The 17524-nt window shown below is 44.6% G+C and overlaps 1 protein-coding gene across 1 annotated transcript in view; it reads right to left on the reverse strand.

The window, feature by feature from the left end:
* Positions 1-4146: 4146 nt before the first annotated feature.
* LOC125729079 (E3 ubiquitin/ISG15 ligase TRIM25-like) overlaps positions 4147-17524 on the reverse strand; it is a 52495-nt gene continuing 39117 nt past the window's right edge. Inside the window, exon 5 of the mRNA XM_049005629.1 lies at positions 4147-4185. Within this exon, the coding sequence (XP_048861586.1) occupies positions 4156-4185 (30 nt within the window). The 3' untranslated portion in view covers positions 4147-4155. The remainder of the gene's footprint in view (positions 4186-17524) is intronic.

The following is a 17524-nucleotide window of genomic DNA, read 5'->3' on the forward strand; positions in this document are numbered from 1 at the left end:
CTGGATAATAAACAGATCAATCTTGAGAAATAAAGTAGCTATTTTAAATATAGAATAATTAACTGACTTACACTGGAACAGACCCAATACAGAAAAACGTATTGCAATAATAACATCATGTAGCAAAATTTGTCAGAAGGTTTAGTAGTGACTTGGCTCGAATCGGAAGAGATGAAGAAAACAAAATTATAAATGAGATTTACTGCTTTAACCTGCAAACCAGTCATTCGTCTTACTGATACAGAAAAAATTGTAGGAGGTGACTTACAGAATAAATTGTATGATTATATATAAACATAAGGCAGAAGGAGCCTTTGTTAGATTGTGGCAAAAATGGCTTGAACAAGGTGAGCAGAACTCAGCCTATTTCTTTAGGCTAGAAAGTCAGCAAGCCTATCATCAAGCTAACCATGACTATGTATAGTTATTGCAGTCACTGGATGATTAAATAAAACCAGACAGTAGTAAAACTGCATATAGTTCACAGTACATGGTAAACAAACCAAGCGGGCTTGTAGCTCTAATCAAAGCGTGTTCTTCAGAGTGCCGTCTTGACTCCTTGTACAACATTTAATGCCACAACCTCATACTAACAAGTGAGACTGGAAACGAAGGAACCGACCAAGATGGTTTTCTCGCACTGCCCCCCGGTGGACATGACCTTCAGTCCTCCAGATAGATGTAAACTACGCACGCAAGTGTAGTCGTGCCGTGTGAAGTCATGGCCCTAAAGCACAGACTTAGGAGATGTTCAGTGTCACAGCCAGTTTGGGTAAGACTGCAGGTGCCGTCTTAGGCAATATTAATGAATCTGAAAAAAAGTACAGTCAGCGAATGCACAAAAAGGGCAAATGTGAGGGAAGGAAGCCCCCCCCCCCCCCCCCCCGGACCTCACTGCTCATAGATACTGTAGCTCACACAAGATAAGGATGCAGATAAAAGGTTTTGATGAGCTGTTACTGAGTGATACCAAAAGTTCCTGCTACCCAAACAAAGCGAGGGCAGTTTCCCAGCTTTCAGCATTACAGTGCATGATGACACCTAGGACAGGCTGGGCTCTTACCCCACCGCCCGCCGCTGACTTGGTTTGGATCCCCTGCTGTAGCTACAGCCCACACTAGGCAGTGAGGAGCAGCCCCAGTGTCAGCCATTCCTGCTCTGACTGACTTCAGGGGGAACAAAGTGCATCAAAGCCCACAGCTACTCTCTCTCTCATCTGACTCCAGTTGTGTGTCACCTACACACTGGGTCAGACAATGTGTTTAATACATTAAACTGATCTTTACTGAATATCAGGTCTGTGGCTGGAAAATCATTATTAATGACTGATTTTAATATCAAGATAAACCTTGATTTTTATGCGTTAAACTGAAATGGGGTCAAATGAAAACTATGCAGCAGCCCTGATCAAACCAGCTACTCCTACCTGCCCTTTATCAGTGAGACTAGAGCACTTAGGGAAGGAGGTGGAGCCGCCGCCTTATTTAATGGGTTTGAATTATTTTTACAAGTCAGGCACTACTTTCTGTCAGAAGGGTAATTATGAATCTGAATGAACAGAAATTACATGTGGAGTTCCTCAAGGGTCCGTTATTGGCAGTGGGCAGTGGTGGCTTAATGGTTGTTGGATTGAATCCCCGACCAGCAAGGCACCGCTGAGGGACCCTAAGCAAAACACTGCTCTCAGGGCGCTGAATTAGCTGCCCCTTGCTATGTCACGATGTCACATATGGGTTAAATGCAGAGGACACATTTCGGTGTTGTGCACTGTGTGCTGTGGTGTGTCAACACTGATCACCAATTAGAATTATAATCCTCACTGAGCCTCTTTGTTCATCATCTACATGCTTCCATTTGCTCAGATTACGGAACACTATAAAATCTCTGGAACACTTAAGGCCATGTTGTTAGTAATTTAAAAAAAATCACAACAAATAATAATCCATTCTTATGCATTATAATCATGGCTTTAAATATTTATCAAAAGGCATAACACATTATAGGCATGCTTATTATGCATAATGAATGATGTATGAAGCTTTCATCTTTAGTGCCTTATAAATACCTTCATAATGCATTACAATGATCGGTATAAGCATTAAGGATGCTTTGTATTGCATTATGAAGGTATCTATAGTGCCTTATAGCTGAGTGTGTCATAAAGCATTCATAAAGCGTTATAATGGTGGATATAATGTGTTATGCTTTTTTATAAATATTTATAGCTGTGTTTATAATGCTTTATGAGTGCAGTATAATTAAGCAATAACATATAAGAAGATACTCCGGTATATCATGGCTGTGATTCGGTCAAAGGTAGAAGGCTATAGGCCACCACAAAAAAAAAAAAAAAGTTCTCATAACATCAGTGCAAGTGGGAGGGGCCATCGTGTCCAAACCGTCCGCATACCTGGATAATTCAGTCAATCACCAATATAGTTTTGTCTAATATTTCCGGTGCCAGCAGTAAAACAACTAGCCAGCTTATTATCGGAGTAACTTTGCATTATAAATGAAAACCAGGTCTAATAAATAAAATAGTGGCACTTGAGTGGCGAAGAGATCATGAGGCAGATTGCAAAGTTCAGTTATTGGCATCTTTAATAGCGCGATCGGTAAGAGGACAGTTGGCAGCTTATAAAAACTTACTCTGGAACAGATTAGAACAAATCCAACAAAACGGAATACATATGAGCCTTTACTCTCACTGTCACCTATGTTCATTTTTTAAACTGGTGGAAATGCAGGCAGGTTCTGAAAAGGCATCAAGTGACAACCAGCCCAGCACCGGCTCCATGTTGGTGGAAATGAGGCATCAGTACAGTGTTCCCAGGTCCAGCCCAAGGTCTGCTTAAGATCCACCCAACAGAAGCTGAAACTAGCACAATAAGAGAGAGAGAGAAGGATTTCTCTCTAAACCAGATACGGAAAAGCTTGTTCATGTGTTTATTTCCAGCAGGCTAGACTATTGAAATGGTGTCTTTGCAGGTCTTGGTAATAAATCAGTCAGACAGCTGCAGCTCATCCAGGATGCTGCCACCAGAGTCCTCACTAACACCAAGGAAGTGGAGCATATCACACAGCTCCTTAATCACTGCACTGGCTTCCTGGGTTGATTTTTAAATATATTATTCGTTGTCTACAAGGCACTAAATGGCACTAACTTCCTTAAACCTTTGAAGCATCCAGACCCCTGAAACTTTACTCAGTGTCCCAGAATGAAGACCAAACAGGCTGAAGCAGCTTTTAGTTTCTATGCTCCCTGTCTATGGAATAAGCTTCCTGAAGACCTGAGGTCTGCTAACACTGTCAGTTCATTATAATCAGGGATTAAAACGTTACTGTTTGCTGCAGGTTCTCAATAAATTAAATCAGCAGGAGTTGAGTCATACGCTGCCTCTACAATGTCACTTCTTTTAAGTTAACTGTTTGTTTTTTGGGCTTTTAGACTTTTTAAAATTGTCTTTTAAATTGACAATTGTCACGATCTCGCTGGACGCGGGTAATCGCACAGGTGGGCGAGCAAGCGGAAAGCAGGCAAACAGGCAGGATTCAGGGTATACGGGGGTTTAATGGGGAGACTCAGGACTGAAAACATCTGACGCCGACTAACATCTATGACTGACAAGGGAAACAGGTAAGACCAGGACTTAAATAGGACGGGACTAATCAAAGTAAGTGGACAAAGCTGGAGACGATCAGGGAAGCACAAGTGGGTAATCAGGGGGCGTGGCACACATGAGAAGTGGACGAGCCGGGCAAGACAACAATGAACGTGTTTGTAAGTCCCACACCAAAGTTCTGAAGTACCGAAAAAGTATCGCAGTTGCAGTGGTGCTTTTTGGTACTGGAACTTCTGGTACTGGTACTCAACTGGAAGTTAATGGAAAAGGGAAAGAACCAAAAGTACCGAACCTGGTGCAGTGGAAAAGCACCCTGAATAAACTTGCCTTACTTAGCAATTGGATTTAAAGTCCACTGAGATAAAAAGCTCATGTAAATGTGAAAGACCCGGAGGCAGCGGGAGAGAGAAAGAGAAGCTCCACTAGCAGTAGAAAATGAAACACAATAAAACACACTCCACCTCATACAGGGAGAGAGAAGTGTGTGTGTGAACAGACTCACAGTGTAAGAATTCTTCTCTGGTCCTGGGCACTAATACTGGTAGGACGGTGTCTTTGGTAACTAGAAGGAGACAGAGAGAAACAGCGATGTGAGTAAAAGGAATTTACTTGTGGGAGATGGACTTCACTCACTGTGGAGATAACAGCAGTGGGGTATTATCATTATGAGGGACAATAAAAAATAAAATTGCATTTTAACAAACTGCAAATCATGGTAAGTTACACATAATACAGATTTTTGGTTTCTGTAATGTAGAAGAAACATGTTTCATGTGATCTGGGTTTTGCAGCCAGTAGAATGTGAAGCTCTTTCACCAGTTATCACAAAGATTTAAACTTATTGTAAACAAACTGACTTGGTCACACAAATGTGAGGCTGACTGTACTGCATACTCTCTCTGCAGCTGTTCAACCCCAGGTGTGAGACCCTTCAGCCAATCAGTCCTCTAATTAGTAATCCAGCAAAAGCAGCCCTTTCTGGGTAAGATTGGCCAGCCCTGGTCTATATTAACATGAACAGACTAGAAAATGTATTAACCTGGTGATGGATCTCTGCCATTTTCATTCTGCAAACATTCTCCAGTTGATCTTTCAGCTCAGAAACCGCCTTCCTCAAATTCCCAAAATCAGATCTGGGACTGACAGAGATTCTGGGTCCAAATCCAGCTTCAGGAGTGACAGGAAGAGCCTGGCGCCTCTACAGACACACAGTCTGATTAAACAGCTTCATCAACACAAATGTGTATTGCAATCTAATTAACAGAACCTTTAACATCTGACCAATGACAGACTAGTTGAAATACAAATGAGAACATGCATCCATTTGAATACTCTGGTTTTCTTATTGCCAAAGTAGCTGTTCTGTTACCTGGAGGAAATGGACGTGATCCTTTGTGTGTGAAAGCTGCTCCAGCTCAGAGTGTCTCCTCTTCAGTTCATCAATCTCCTGCTTCAGTCTGTCCATGTCTCCTTCAGCCTGACTCACTGCAGCCTTCTCCTGATCTCTGATCAGCTTTGTCACCTCAGAGTGTCTTCTCTCAATGGAGCGGATCATCTCAGTGAATATCCTCTCGCTGTCCTCCACTGCTGACTGTGCTGAGCTCTGTTGGTGACACAGGGAGCAGAGGACGGTAAATTACAATTGGCCCCTTTTGAGACTCCAGAGAGCCTCATTGTACAATAGAGATGTGAGCCGACAGGAGGTATAAAAACAGCACAGGGCTGGGGTTTGGAGCGACACCATGCTGGACGCCTCAGGTACTGAAACCCATCCAGCACAGATTGGAAATGATCGCTCATTAAGCTCATACACTGTCAGCTGCAGGGATTTGGCAGAGACTGGTGGCTGTATGGGGCAGGTTGGTTGTCACCATTAGGTCTCAGTTTAATAGGTGACTTTTTTAGTGTTTATTTGCATTACGCTGGGTTGTGAAAAGTTGCATTTTTCTCAAATGGGCCTTTTATGGTATTTTTTAAATAAATAAACTACTACTGCTGCAACACTTGGTTAAACTCTGTAATCCAGCAACTTTATCCCACTGACCCAGAATAACCCACAGCAGCATTAATTTGATTAATCCGCACAAGTCTGTAAATCTGCAATCTGTTGAATCTGAAAGAAGATACAATATGATTACAAGCCAGCTGTTATCTTCTCCTCAGGTTCATACTCACTGTGACTGAGCCCACAGCCTCTCTCAGCTCCTGCAGCTCCTTCTCTCTCATCTGAATTCTCTGCTGAAATTCCCTCTGTATTTCACCCATTTGTTTCTACAGATAGAAAACAAGACAACAAAACAAGTTTGTTTCATTAGCTGAGATTACATTCATTTATCATCCTGTCCAGGGTGGACCCCAGCCTTGGGCCCTATGCTGCCTGGGAAAGGCTCCAGGCACTCCCCCTGACCCTGACCTGGATTACCGGATAGGAGATGGATGGATGGATGGATGGATGGATGGATGGATATTCATTAATGATTTATTGACTGTAGGTAGGATTCAATGGACATAGACCCTTTGGTCCTGTTTCCACCTGGTATTAACATGCGTCCTGGGTGATCCAATCACAAGTGGACAGCGCTAATTACCCAGGACGCATTGAAGATGCATTGAGATCCGATCACTCAAACCACATTAGGAGGTGGTCTGGGCTGCATATGGCCACATTCTTATAGCAATGTGAAGGCGAATGTGTCCTGGGCTGCACTGCAGGACCGGCTACTCAACTGACGTCCTATTAGATTGATGTCAGATCGCATGTCAGTTGATAATGGGCCACTGTGTATAAACTGCACTGTGAACAACAACAATGCATCTTTTCTCCTGCGACCCTAAAAACTCTGAATCTGCAGGGAAGTTGGTTTAATATTGGACTGTTTGACCCATTCATATGGAAACTGTGACAAAGTCTGCATCACTGATGTTCCACGCAAATTCAGAAAGGAAAATGTGTAAAATGGGATTCATTAAAGATTCTTCAGAATTTGAACATATCATATATTTAATGTGCATGTTGGGGCGCAGCCTGGTGCAGGCAGGGAAACAAGGTGAGGATCCACTTAAAAGCTCCAAGACAAAGGGAATTAAGGAGACTGAACCAAACTGGAAAGACACACAATAAAGGAACAATAAGGGGTCAAAACTCACCAGGGAAAAAGTAGCTAAGAAAATGACACGTAGACTAACAGAGGGAATGGGGCAGCTAGTGATGTTAAGCTTGACAATAAAAAAGCGATTCACTACATTCTGAAGCACAGCTTCAGTTTCCTTCGTTCCACCCTGAACACGTGACCATGGTCATCTGAAGCTTCATTCTGCACTCAACCATGTGACTGCTTTGGAAACTGAAAATGTGGCACAATCCTCATTACCGGTTTCAAACCTGTTGTACAGCACATATTTCGGCGTACACACACACTGCAGCGTAAGTTTTAATCATCATAATAATTTAATAATAATTCATTTTCAATAATTAATTTAATAATTCAATAATTTAATAATAATTGTATGAATGATAATAATAATTGTATGAATACATAATATCAGATTTGGGTGAGGGTATTACCCAATAATCTGTATAATTTTCCCAGTATAGAGACCAAGAAACAAATGATTGATGAGGCTTTGGTCAATATGCACAACCCTTCACCATAGTGGATAACGCAGGATTTAGGGAGGTTGTGGGGATCCTGGATCCAACCTACATTCTCCCATCCAGGCAAACATGAAAGGGTTTGGTGACAGAAACATTTAAGATAGAAAAAGAGAAAGCAAAGGAAGAGGTGAGAAATGCCAAAGCAGTAAGACTAACATCTGACATGTGGACATTCATACATATGGAAGCTTATTTAGCAGTCAAATGCCATTTTATAAATGATAAGACTGAGCTGTTGACCTTATTATTGGGAGCAGGAAAATTCCCAGAGTCTCATTCTGCAGAAAACATGGCTGCAGTCGAGGCAGCCTGATGGAGGAGTGGGGAATACAGAATAAAGTCCGATGGCTCACACTGACGCTGCACAAAATGTGATTGTCTGTGTCAGACACACAACCTGCATTGCAGGTTTCTGTAGCCAATCTAATGCTCAGGCTGCTGTAGCGAATTAACAAAGACAGATGTGAGACAATTAACCAATAACAACAGTGCAGGGAAAACAGGCAACAAGTGCAGTAACTTATATTAATGAACACAAGACTAGGAAAACTCCCACAAACACTGAAAGTAAGAAACACACACAAGGAATTCAATACTTAGAAAGTACAGAAACATGTGGAACATAATAAAACAAGGCACAAGCTTCACAAGCAGAACAGAGAACTAACAAACACTGGGAAGAATAGAAAAGCAATAATTAAATGAAAGAGGTGAGGTTGGTTCCTGACCTGCCTCAAACCCTTAACCAGCTGGTCCCAGCCTCTGTGTCACACACTCATCCCAATGAGCCAAATGCAGCCATGTGGGGAAAAGGAAGAACACACTAGGGCCAAAGACGATGAGAGGACAAAGGGGATGGATAGCGATGGCTGCTGGCCACACGGGGAAGAGACACAAGGACAGGCACTGAGGCGAAGCTTCATTATTTATGTCAAAGCTGCTCCACGCGTTATTAATATTAGTGAAATGTGCCGGTAAAAATGACATGAAGGTAAAATTAAAGCATGTAGGTAAGAATGTGTGTTCAGTAGCCAAGCAAATGGATGTGTGAATAGAAACATATAATAACAGTGTAATTGTTTATATAGTTTTATATTGGGCTGTCCGGGGGCTTGAATTCCAGGTTAGATATTCAGTCCCACTGCAGCCCTGACTACTTTTACTTCATTTGTTCCAAGTCAGACATAATTCAGCATATTAGACAAAACAATGAACCTCTTTGTTAATATTGTCATAAATTTTGAGCTTCACTGGTTATCATTGAAAGCCAAAATATTATCCTATGGCAACCAACACAATGCTTTAAAGGCTGAACCCTTTAACCTTGAATAGAAAAGTATTAATCTACGTATATCTTGGTACCGAAAGACCTTTTTTAACATGTACATTTGTACTGTGTTGATGTAGGTAAGGTAAGGTAAGGTAAGGTAAGGTACGGAGGTAAGGAGCACACACTGAGTACAGTGCCTTACCGCACCCACCACACGACGAACCACCTCAGGGATGAGAACCTGAGTGCAGCCGTGCAGTGGGTGACACCTCAGCACCACACCAGTCCCAATGGAACAGTGTGAGTTTTATCCGGTGGCTGCAGTGCCAATCCTGCAAAACACCTCCTGATGCAGTATAAATATGCATGTGGATAATGTGAAAAGTTAAACTTTATTGTGAAAATATTATTTTATAATAATAATTGTCTAATGAAAATCGCAACATTATTACGAAACAATAAATTGTCAAATTTAAAAATTATACATAGAAGACAAGTGTTATTATGAAACATAATTTTATGAAATTTATGAAATTTTATGAAATTATTTAAAAATAAAAGGATTCATTATTGAAATATTTATCATTTTATTTATATTTTTTGATATACTTATTATTTTATTTTGAGTGTCATGGCGTCCCGTACAAACATCTTCGGCGGCACGGCCTTACTGTACTGTGGCTCTAGTGAGTTCTTCTGTACTATGAAGGGTTACTGGCTTTTCGGGGTAACTTGTCGGATGTAAGGTACCACAGTTTAAATGGACTTCATATTCGTTTACTTACATTTTGCCCAGACTACCTTAAATCCGACAAGCTAGTAACCCCGCTAGTAAGACCGGACAAGTAGGTCATGACAACTTTACCGAACCAGACTTGATCTGAGTGTTTCGTAGCAATTACACTAACATGTGTTAAGACAAAATCCATTTATTTAAAATTTACTTTTAGATAAGAACAATAATTGATACTTTCGCTGATCCCTTTGGGGAAATTCTTTTAGATAGAAAGGGGAAATTCTTTTAAATTAGCCTGACCTGTATCTCCGCCCTTCCTGTAGCAGCTGAGACTGTATCATGGCCTCTGTGTTCATCCATCGTAGAGAGATAACAGATACACTGCTGGTCGGTACGGCAGTAGACCTCCAGCGGTTTGTCATGGTGGGAACAGACCTTGTCCTTCAGATGGCCGATGGCATCAATGAGCTTGTGCTGTTTTGCATGGTGGAGTTTGTTGTGAAGCTGCAGGTCAGTTTCACAGTAGGAGGCCAGACACACCAGGCAGGACTTGACAGCTTTGTGTTTTCTCCCAGTACAGACGTCACACTCCACATCTCCAGGTCCAGCATACTGGTCAGCAGGAGCAGCTGCTTGTAGTCCAGTCTTCTTCAGTTTCTCCACCACTTCAGCCAGCATGGTGTTTCTGCCCAGAACAGGTCTGGGTACGAAGGTTTGTCTGCACTGGGGGCAGCTGTAAACTCCAGCATGATCTTCCTGATCCCAGCAGCTCTTAATGCAGCTCATACAGTAACTGTGTCCACAGGGAATAGCCACTGGATCCTTTAGTAGATCCAGACAGATTGCACAGCTGAACTCGTTTACATCCACTGCAACTCTGGCTTCTGCCATTTTACCACGAACACTGATAGGATTCAGTCTCGTTTTCTCTCACAGTCGTCTGTGTGTGACAGTGGGAGGAACTTCCTGCTTCTCAGGCTGCAGCAGGTGTGGTTTTGGACTGAGACCAGACTGAGAAGAGCAGACTGGGCAAACAGTGGAGCTGCAGTTTATGAACAAAATAGTACATTATACAAACTGTACCCAAAGCGAACATTTATTTATCTTTTATGAGAATAACAGCTACTGACATTGTTTTTCTGTAAACAAACTATAATCCTACTCTTTGATTTTGTGCAGTAGATAGAAATTAGGTATAAAGGTATAAGAGAGCAGATCTACTGAGAATGAATTTCTGTGTCTGTTTAGAATCACGTTTGGGATCATGTGGTTTCAGGTGAAACATGCAGGGATGTGCAGTTATAGACAGACTGTGTCAGGATTAGACAGAACAAGCTTTGACAAGTACTGTCAATGCACAGATTTGTTTTTTTACATTATTCTATATACAATATTCATGAAAATATATGTCATCTCTTCCTTTTCTTTCTGTGTGTTTGTGCAGGGAGTGTATTTATGTTAGGAAGGACAGTCAAGTTCAGAGTGATCATTTTAATCATCCAAAATAATTCCATACTCTAATAATGAAAATTTATTCTAGATATTCATTGAACACTACTCTTATATTTAAACCAAAAGTTAATGGACCAGCTTCAGCCATCCCCATGAACAGAAAGATCATATATCAAAAAAGTATCCAACAAATTCCAATAACCGCAGTACAGGGTTATGGGACACACACATCACAGGAAGCACAGGGCACAAGGCAGAGACACCCTGGATGGGATGCCAGTCCATCACAGGGCAAACACTCACTCACATGCTGAGGACAATCAAGAGACACTAATTCACCAAACTGCATGATCTTGGACAGCATGAGGAAACCTGAGGAAACCAGCAGGAACACGGGGAGAACATGCAAGCTGTACATGCAGAACCAGGAGTGGGAACCACACCCACAAACCTGGAGGTGTGAAGTGAGAGCAGCTGGTCTGAAGTCCTGAAGGGAGCTGGAGCGCCATTTCTTTGGAACAGTGTGGAGCCGTCCTGCATTACTGCTTATCCTGTACAGGGGGGTGGGGAGCCTGGAGCCTGTCCCAGGTGGCACAGGGCGGGGGACACAATGGACAGGATACTAGTTTATAGCAGAGCACAAACTCACACATACAGACTCACACTAAGGGCAGCTTAGAGATCCCAATCGGCTGATCGCAGTTTCATGTTCTCCAAAGTAGGAGGAGAAAGCCCACATTGGAAGAACATGCAGACTTCACACATACAGCAGGAGGGACAGGAAACAAGCCAAGAGACAGAGGTTACACCCCGAGACCCCACACCCCCCCACAATCACACATACTGTTAGGATTTATGTAAAAGTTATATTTTAATGCTACAAAATGATGACTGACTATGAACTTCATATTCCAGAACTGTGTTGGAATCTATGCTGACTGTAAGAATGTTACCTTACAGGATTTACCCGTTTCTGTGCCCTGTACCTACAGTAAGGAGCTGGGATCTCTGCTCCTACAAAGCAGACAGACTCACTCACATATGATTACAGTTCTAGTACATAGCAGATACCGTTGCTGAAAGTGGTGAACAAGTGAGGCAAATATAACAATGCAAACATGCCGCTGTCAAGGTGCTGCCTGGGCACTAGTGCAGCTAGGCTGGTATTTCTGGGCTCCACAGACATCACTGGTGGTTGGTGTCGTGATCACCGGGGTGAAAGACTCGTGCAGCAGGTGTTTCTCGGACAACAAACAGGGACTTACTGGGATCAGGATGGGAGGCTATGGAACCGGCAACACGTAAGGCACAACATCAGTGATCGAACTGGGGAACACAGGACCAGGAAGCACTTAAATGGAGGACTAATGATGGAAGAGACTGGAGACAGCTGGGAGTGTTTAACACGAGGGCTGGAACGAGACGTGAGACCAACAAGCAGCAAACATGGCCTGTTAGAGCCACGTCAGGGAGGAGGCAGGACATTTAATTTCATTTTTATATAGTGCCTCACAGAGTCGTCCCAAGGCACTTTACATAGATGTGTAGTCATACATTACAACATCATTAAAGACAGTAATACACAACGGGAAAAAGGAAAGAAAGATATTAAATAAAGAAAGCCAGATGACAAAGGAGGAGAGGAACCAAAACCCCCAAGTAAGGAGATAAAACAGCCCTCTGGGGGTCCATGGACAACTGGCTGCCCAACCCCCCCGGCAGACTAATATTACTGAGAACAGAAAAGAGTGGAGCTGCTTGCTAAAGGCCAGGTGTGAGGTGTGATTAAAGTCTGTCAATAAGCCTGTTCTCCACGCTGGCCTGTGTAGGGTGACACTCAAGGCTGCACCCAGGATGACACAGTTAGCAGGTCCAATTCGCAGTGTCACCCCTCCATGGGACAGAACCAGGACTCCAGCTGAGATGGTGCCCCCCCCGGGCAGCACCTGGAAATGTGGGGAGGCAGAGAGCAAGGATGGTCAGAACATGCGTTGACACATAAATGGACAAGCATAGTGGATAAAAATGGCATTGCTTAATGTGACAGTACCCCCCCCCCCCCCCAACCCACCAAAAGCATGCGCTCCGGCCATGAAGTCCAAGGGGGTTAGACAACAGGGATGGAACCAGACTGGAGTCTGGACTAGACAGGGGACAACAGAACAGATGGTAGACAGGACAAGACCAGACAAGACTAGACAGAACACTAGACAGACAGCAACACCAGACATAAGAGCAGTTGCAGGACATCACTAAGGACATGGAGCGGATAAAGGAAAAGCTAGGAACCACAGGTACAGCAGTCCTGTCAGACCCCAAAACAGGACGGACAGGTGGAGGGTCAACAAGAACAGGGGCACAGGATGCAGAAGACAAGGAGAGATACAGGTGGGACAGAGCAACAAGACAAACACTGAGGCACAAAAAGGAATAACATGGGGCATCCAGGGAAGCCAGGTGAAGATTCGGGGCTGGGGACCCTCCTAGGCCCCTTTCCAGGTGAGGCTGAACTCTGCCGAATCACAGGACCAGAGGGTCTGGGGGGGCCAGCAGGGCCGGAGGACGTGAGGGGTTGGCGGGCGATGAGAGAACCGCAGAGCAGTAGAGCAGCAAGGAGACAACAGGACAGGAACAGGAAGATGACAAGGGACATACAGGGCAAGAGCAGATACTGGCAAACCCTCTCTGGGAGACAGACATTCTGCCTGCCGCTTTCTTGGGCTCCTGTTGATACTGGTGACCAGAAACTGGGACCAGAGTAACCGGAGTCTGGGATGAAGGAGGGACCCACGTATCAGGACCCAGGGCACTCTAGCAGGACATCCTCTGGATCCATCTTCTCTGGGCTGGTGGCAGCCTGCAGGCATGTGCCGGTGGGACATCAGGATAGAAAGTGGGCACCAGCAGGCCGTCAGGAGATGAGGTGGGCACCGGCTGGACGTCTGGGGACATTGAGGTGGGTGCTGGCCAGGCATCAGGGGACAGAGAGGTGGACGCTGGCCTGACATTATGGAGCAGTGTGGCAGGTGTCGGCTGGTTACCAGGGAACCGTGTCAGATTCTATGAGAAGCCTAGAGGCAACCAAGCCTCACCTGTGTTGGACACTGTGGGTGCGGCCTGAGCGGCCCTCTCTGGGCCGGGAGCCTTAAGTGCGGATGTAACGACTGCAACGGCTGGCTCTCCTGGGCCAGATACTGTAGATGCAGTGTCTTTCAATCACGAGTGCGCTTCCCTAACCATTACGTCACCACTGCTCACTACTATGTGTACTATTAAAAGAGGCAGTAGGGTCTTGTCCAGCCAGCTGACAAAACGTTTCCACATTTAATTGGAACGAAGGACAGTAGGAAACATCTGTATTGTGTGCAGACTTCCAATAAAACCATGTTGAAGCAAAGTCCGACCTCTACTGTGGTCCAGCCCTCTGACAACCATAGAACTAGGAGTGAAGCCTGTTCTTCTGTGCTGGAGAGCTTTGGGGAGCATGTTTTGGCGAACAGGGGGATCACAGTAAATCCCAGAGAAGCATCATCGTCAGACTTCAAGTGACAATGAGGACGCAGGTCGCCCCACGGCAAACGACATGGAGACGGCAGGCTCCTTTTCTCCAGAGCACCCCACCTCTGCGGGGTTCAGCACACTCACTCCATTCCAGAGGGCCCTGAGGATCTCCGGTATAGCTGTCACACCCTCCACTTGGGAGTCCGGGGAGAGGGCGGCTATGCCATCTGTCAGAGATGGGCCATTCTCTCTGGGCAAAGATGTACTGCGGCCTGAACCAGCGACATTAGGTATGCTTGACACAAGCAGCAGTGATCGGCTGTAGGGACCTGGGGAATCTACTGGGGCTTGTCGAGTTCCGTCAGTCTGTTGGGTGCCAGGATGAACGACTCTGGGAGCAGGTGTTGTCAGACAATAAACTGGGATTTACTGGGATCAAGATGGGAGGCTAGGGAACGAGCAACATGGAGGGCACCACATCAATGGCGAACACAGGGCCAGGAAGCACTTATACAGGAATAACAAGGGAACAGACTGGAGGTAGCTGGGAGTGTTTAACATGAGGGATGGAACGAGACGCGAGACCAATGAGCAGCAGGCATGGCTTATTAGAGCCATGTCAGGGAGGTGGCAGGACATGACGTTTAGGGCTATGGTTAGGGTTAGGATTAGGCTTAGGTTTAGGGTAAAGTGTTTGTGGCAGAGAGCGGTCAGTAGTACAAGGACACGACTATGCCACCTGGGGAATTTCACCACAGGAAAAATTACTCTAAATTAAGAGCACACAAGTTCATTTACCGAATGGAGCTAGAGACGTGTTTGTACTATTAACAGGTTGTTGAAAATATAAAACAAAAAAACAAGACAAGCGCTTTAGCATCAACAACCTTAAAAAATAAACCAGCAACCAGCCTTTGGCCACTGGCTGACTAAACTCAAGCAGGAGACAGGTGTCCGGGGAAGTTGATCAAAAGGGGGAATAGAGTCCCCTAAACTAACACACACACACACACACACACACAGACACAGACACACACACACACACACACACACACACACACACGCACACACACACACCTGTGCTCCACCACACTGATCCCCACACAAATATACTGCACAAGGTGAAAGTGTGAACACCACCACCCCAGACCAATCAAATCTTAGTCAGCCAGATCAATCGAGGCAGCCACTGCTCACAGTCTCCCAGAAAATACCCCAATCTAAACAAGAATCTGAGTGTTGAAAACTATGAAGAGTGCAAACAATGAGTAGCAGAATACAGGCTGTCCCTCTGTATCAGTCCCATACAGAAAGAAAGGGCGGCCTAAAGTCTGTTAAGTCGCAAAACTAGGGAATGAAACAGCTCCAAATGCAGGAAAAGGTGCGACGATCCTTAGCGCGTTCCAAGGCTCCCAGCACATCGCCGATGTCCCACCGAGGATCAGGAGCTTCAAGCAGCAGTTGTTGGGCGACATCGGACCGGCCGAGGACAAGACAAGACTGACGGAAAAGAAAAACTGACGTAGGAAACACAGCAGCCACAGTGCAGGTTCAAACTATTATTGTCTGACAAACCTGCTGGAAGAGGCATAAGCTGAAGCTGACGAGCAACTGAAACTGTAATCCTGGCAACAACCGTAACTACAATTAAAACACATCAAGTAAAGCAACTGACAAGTAGCTATAGGCCTAGTCACCAGAATAACTTGCAACCACTGGAGCTGCAACACAGACACCAGAGAAACACTGCAATATAAAATATTACCATTAGCCATTTAAATCAAGCAGAGGATTAACGCTAATTAAAACAGCAAAACCTCCCACCAAGACACAGAATAAGTGTGAACATCAGCCAGCATGCCAGCGTACCACGGCAGACCACTGCGGTGTGGAAGGGGAGTTACCGGACCGGGAAACGCCAATGACGCCTCCACACACTAGGGGTCCCCACACACACTTACCGGAAATAATCAACAAGTCCTACCCGCAAAATTCCACACTGCTACAGTTGGATGGCCCTGGGATTTTTCTCCAGAACCCCAAGGCTCAATGGAAGTACCGCGAGATTCTTAAACCCTTACCTGAGGGAGGAGGCTTCCAGCGTAAGGAGAGGTTCACCAGAATCCCCGGGCTGGATGGACATCGTTCATCCTTTACCTGGGGAATGAGGCTCCCAACTCGTGGTGACTTACCCAAGCCCTGGTGCTGGATCATCATTCAATGCTTACATGGGGAAAGAGAGACCTTACCCTTGGCCTCCAAGCCTGGAAGTACCCTGAGCTCTAGACCCAAGCTTAACCCATAACCCATAAGCATAGGTTCGCCGCATGAACGGTTCTCACCTGATACCAGAAAACCATACATGTTCTTAATCTGAAAATCAGTTCATCGTTTTCCCAGAAGGTGGCAGCACATCAACACTGCAAGCTTGGCACATCCCTTTGGATACAATGAGCTATTCTTATATTTTGCAATTTTTTAAAACTTATTTAAATCAGTAAAACAAATTACTTCCAAAAAGGATAGAATCATGTCTACCCAATACCCCTTGGCACCATGTTAGTGTGAATGGAGTTTTCACTCCAGCCCTGAGGGATTCAGAGCAGACACAAAAGATTGTGAAGCCATGTGTGATTTACAGTGAAAGGTGACTGAACACAACGCACAGCCTCTGTTATGACTCCACTGTTCACCATGGTTCAGCACCATCTATATTTCTATTATTTTTAAGGTATTTTACTTGTGGTTTTACACTTAACATGGTATCGACAGGCTTGCTCCAGAGATCTCATTGTATTTACAGTGACAGTAACGCTGCCTTATCTTGCGAGAGGAAGTAGTGGATATGGGTGCGCTGCTAACGTTAGCATTAGCAAACCTAGCTGCCTAGCAGTGTTGGTAGTAACTCGTCAGTGTAATTCCACTACTTTTGTTTGCACCATGTATTTCAACATCGACGCGATGTTAATGTGATCACTATGCAACCTTTAGCCCACTGTTATTTTCCTTGATTATGTAATTATATTGGGCAGGTCAGGCAGAGGGAGCAGACGCTGATGCAGCACATTGCCACACCAACCACACGTCCAAACTGCTGGCGATCCTGGCCGGCGACCCCCCAGGCAGACACACGGTCGAATCCCACCCTTATTATAATTACTTTTATATACAGTAATTGGTAATTAGTAATTTTCAGTAGCTTGCACAAGGCTGCTGACTAGCAACGTTATTCGTTGGCTGAATCTGAAATAGCTGTAGTGCTACGATGCTGGATTGTTACAGGGACA

Source organism: Brienomyrus brachyistius, unplaced genomic scaffold, assembly GCF_023856365.1.
Source record: "Brienomyrus brachyistius isolate T26 unplaced genomic scaffold, BBRACH_0.4 scaffold470, whole genome shotgun sequence".
Taxonomy (NCBI): domain Eukaryota; kingdom Metazoa; phylum Chordata; class Actinopteri; order Osteoglossiformes; family Mormyridae; genus Brienomyrus; species Brienomyrus brachyistius.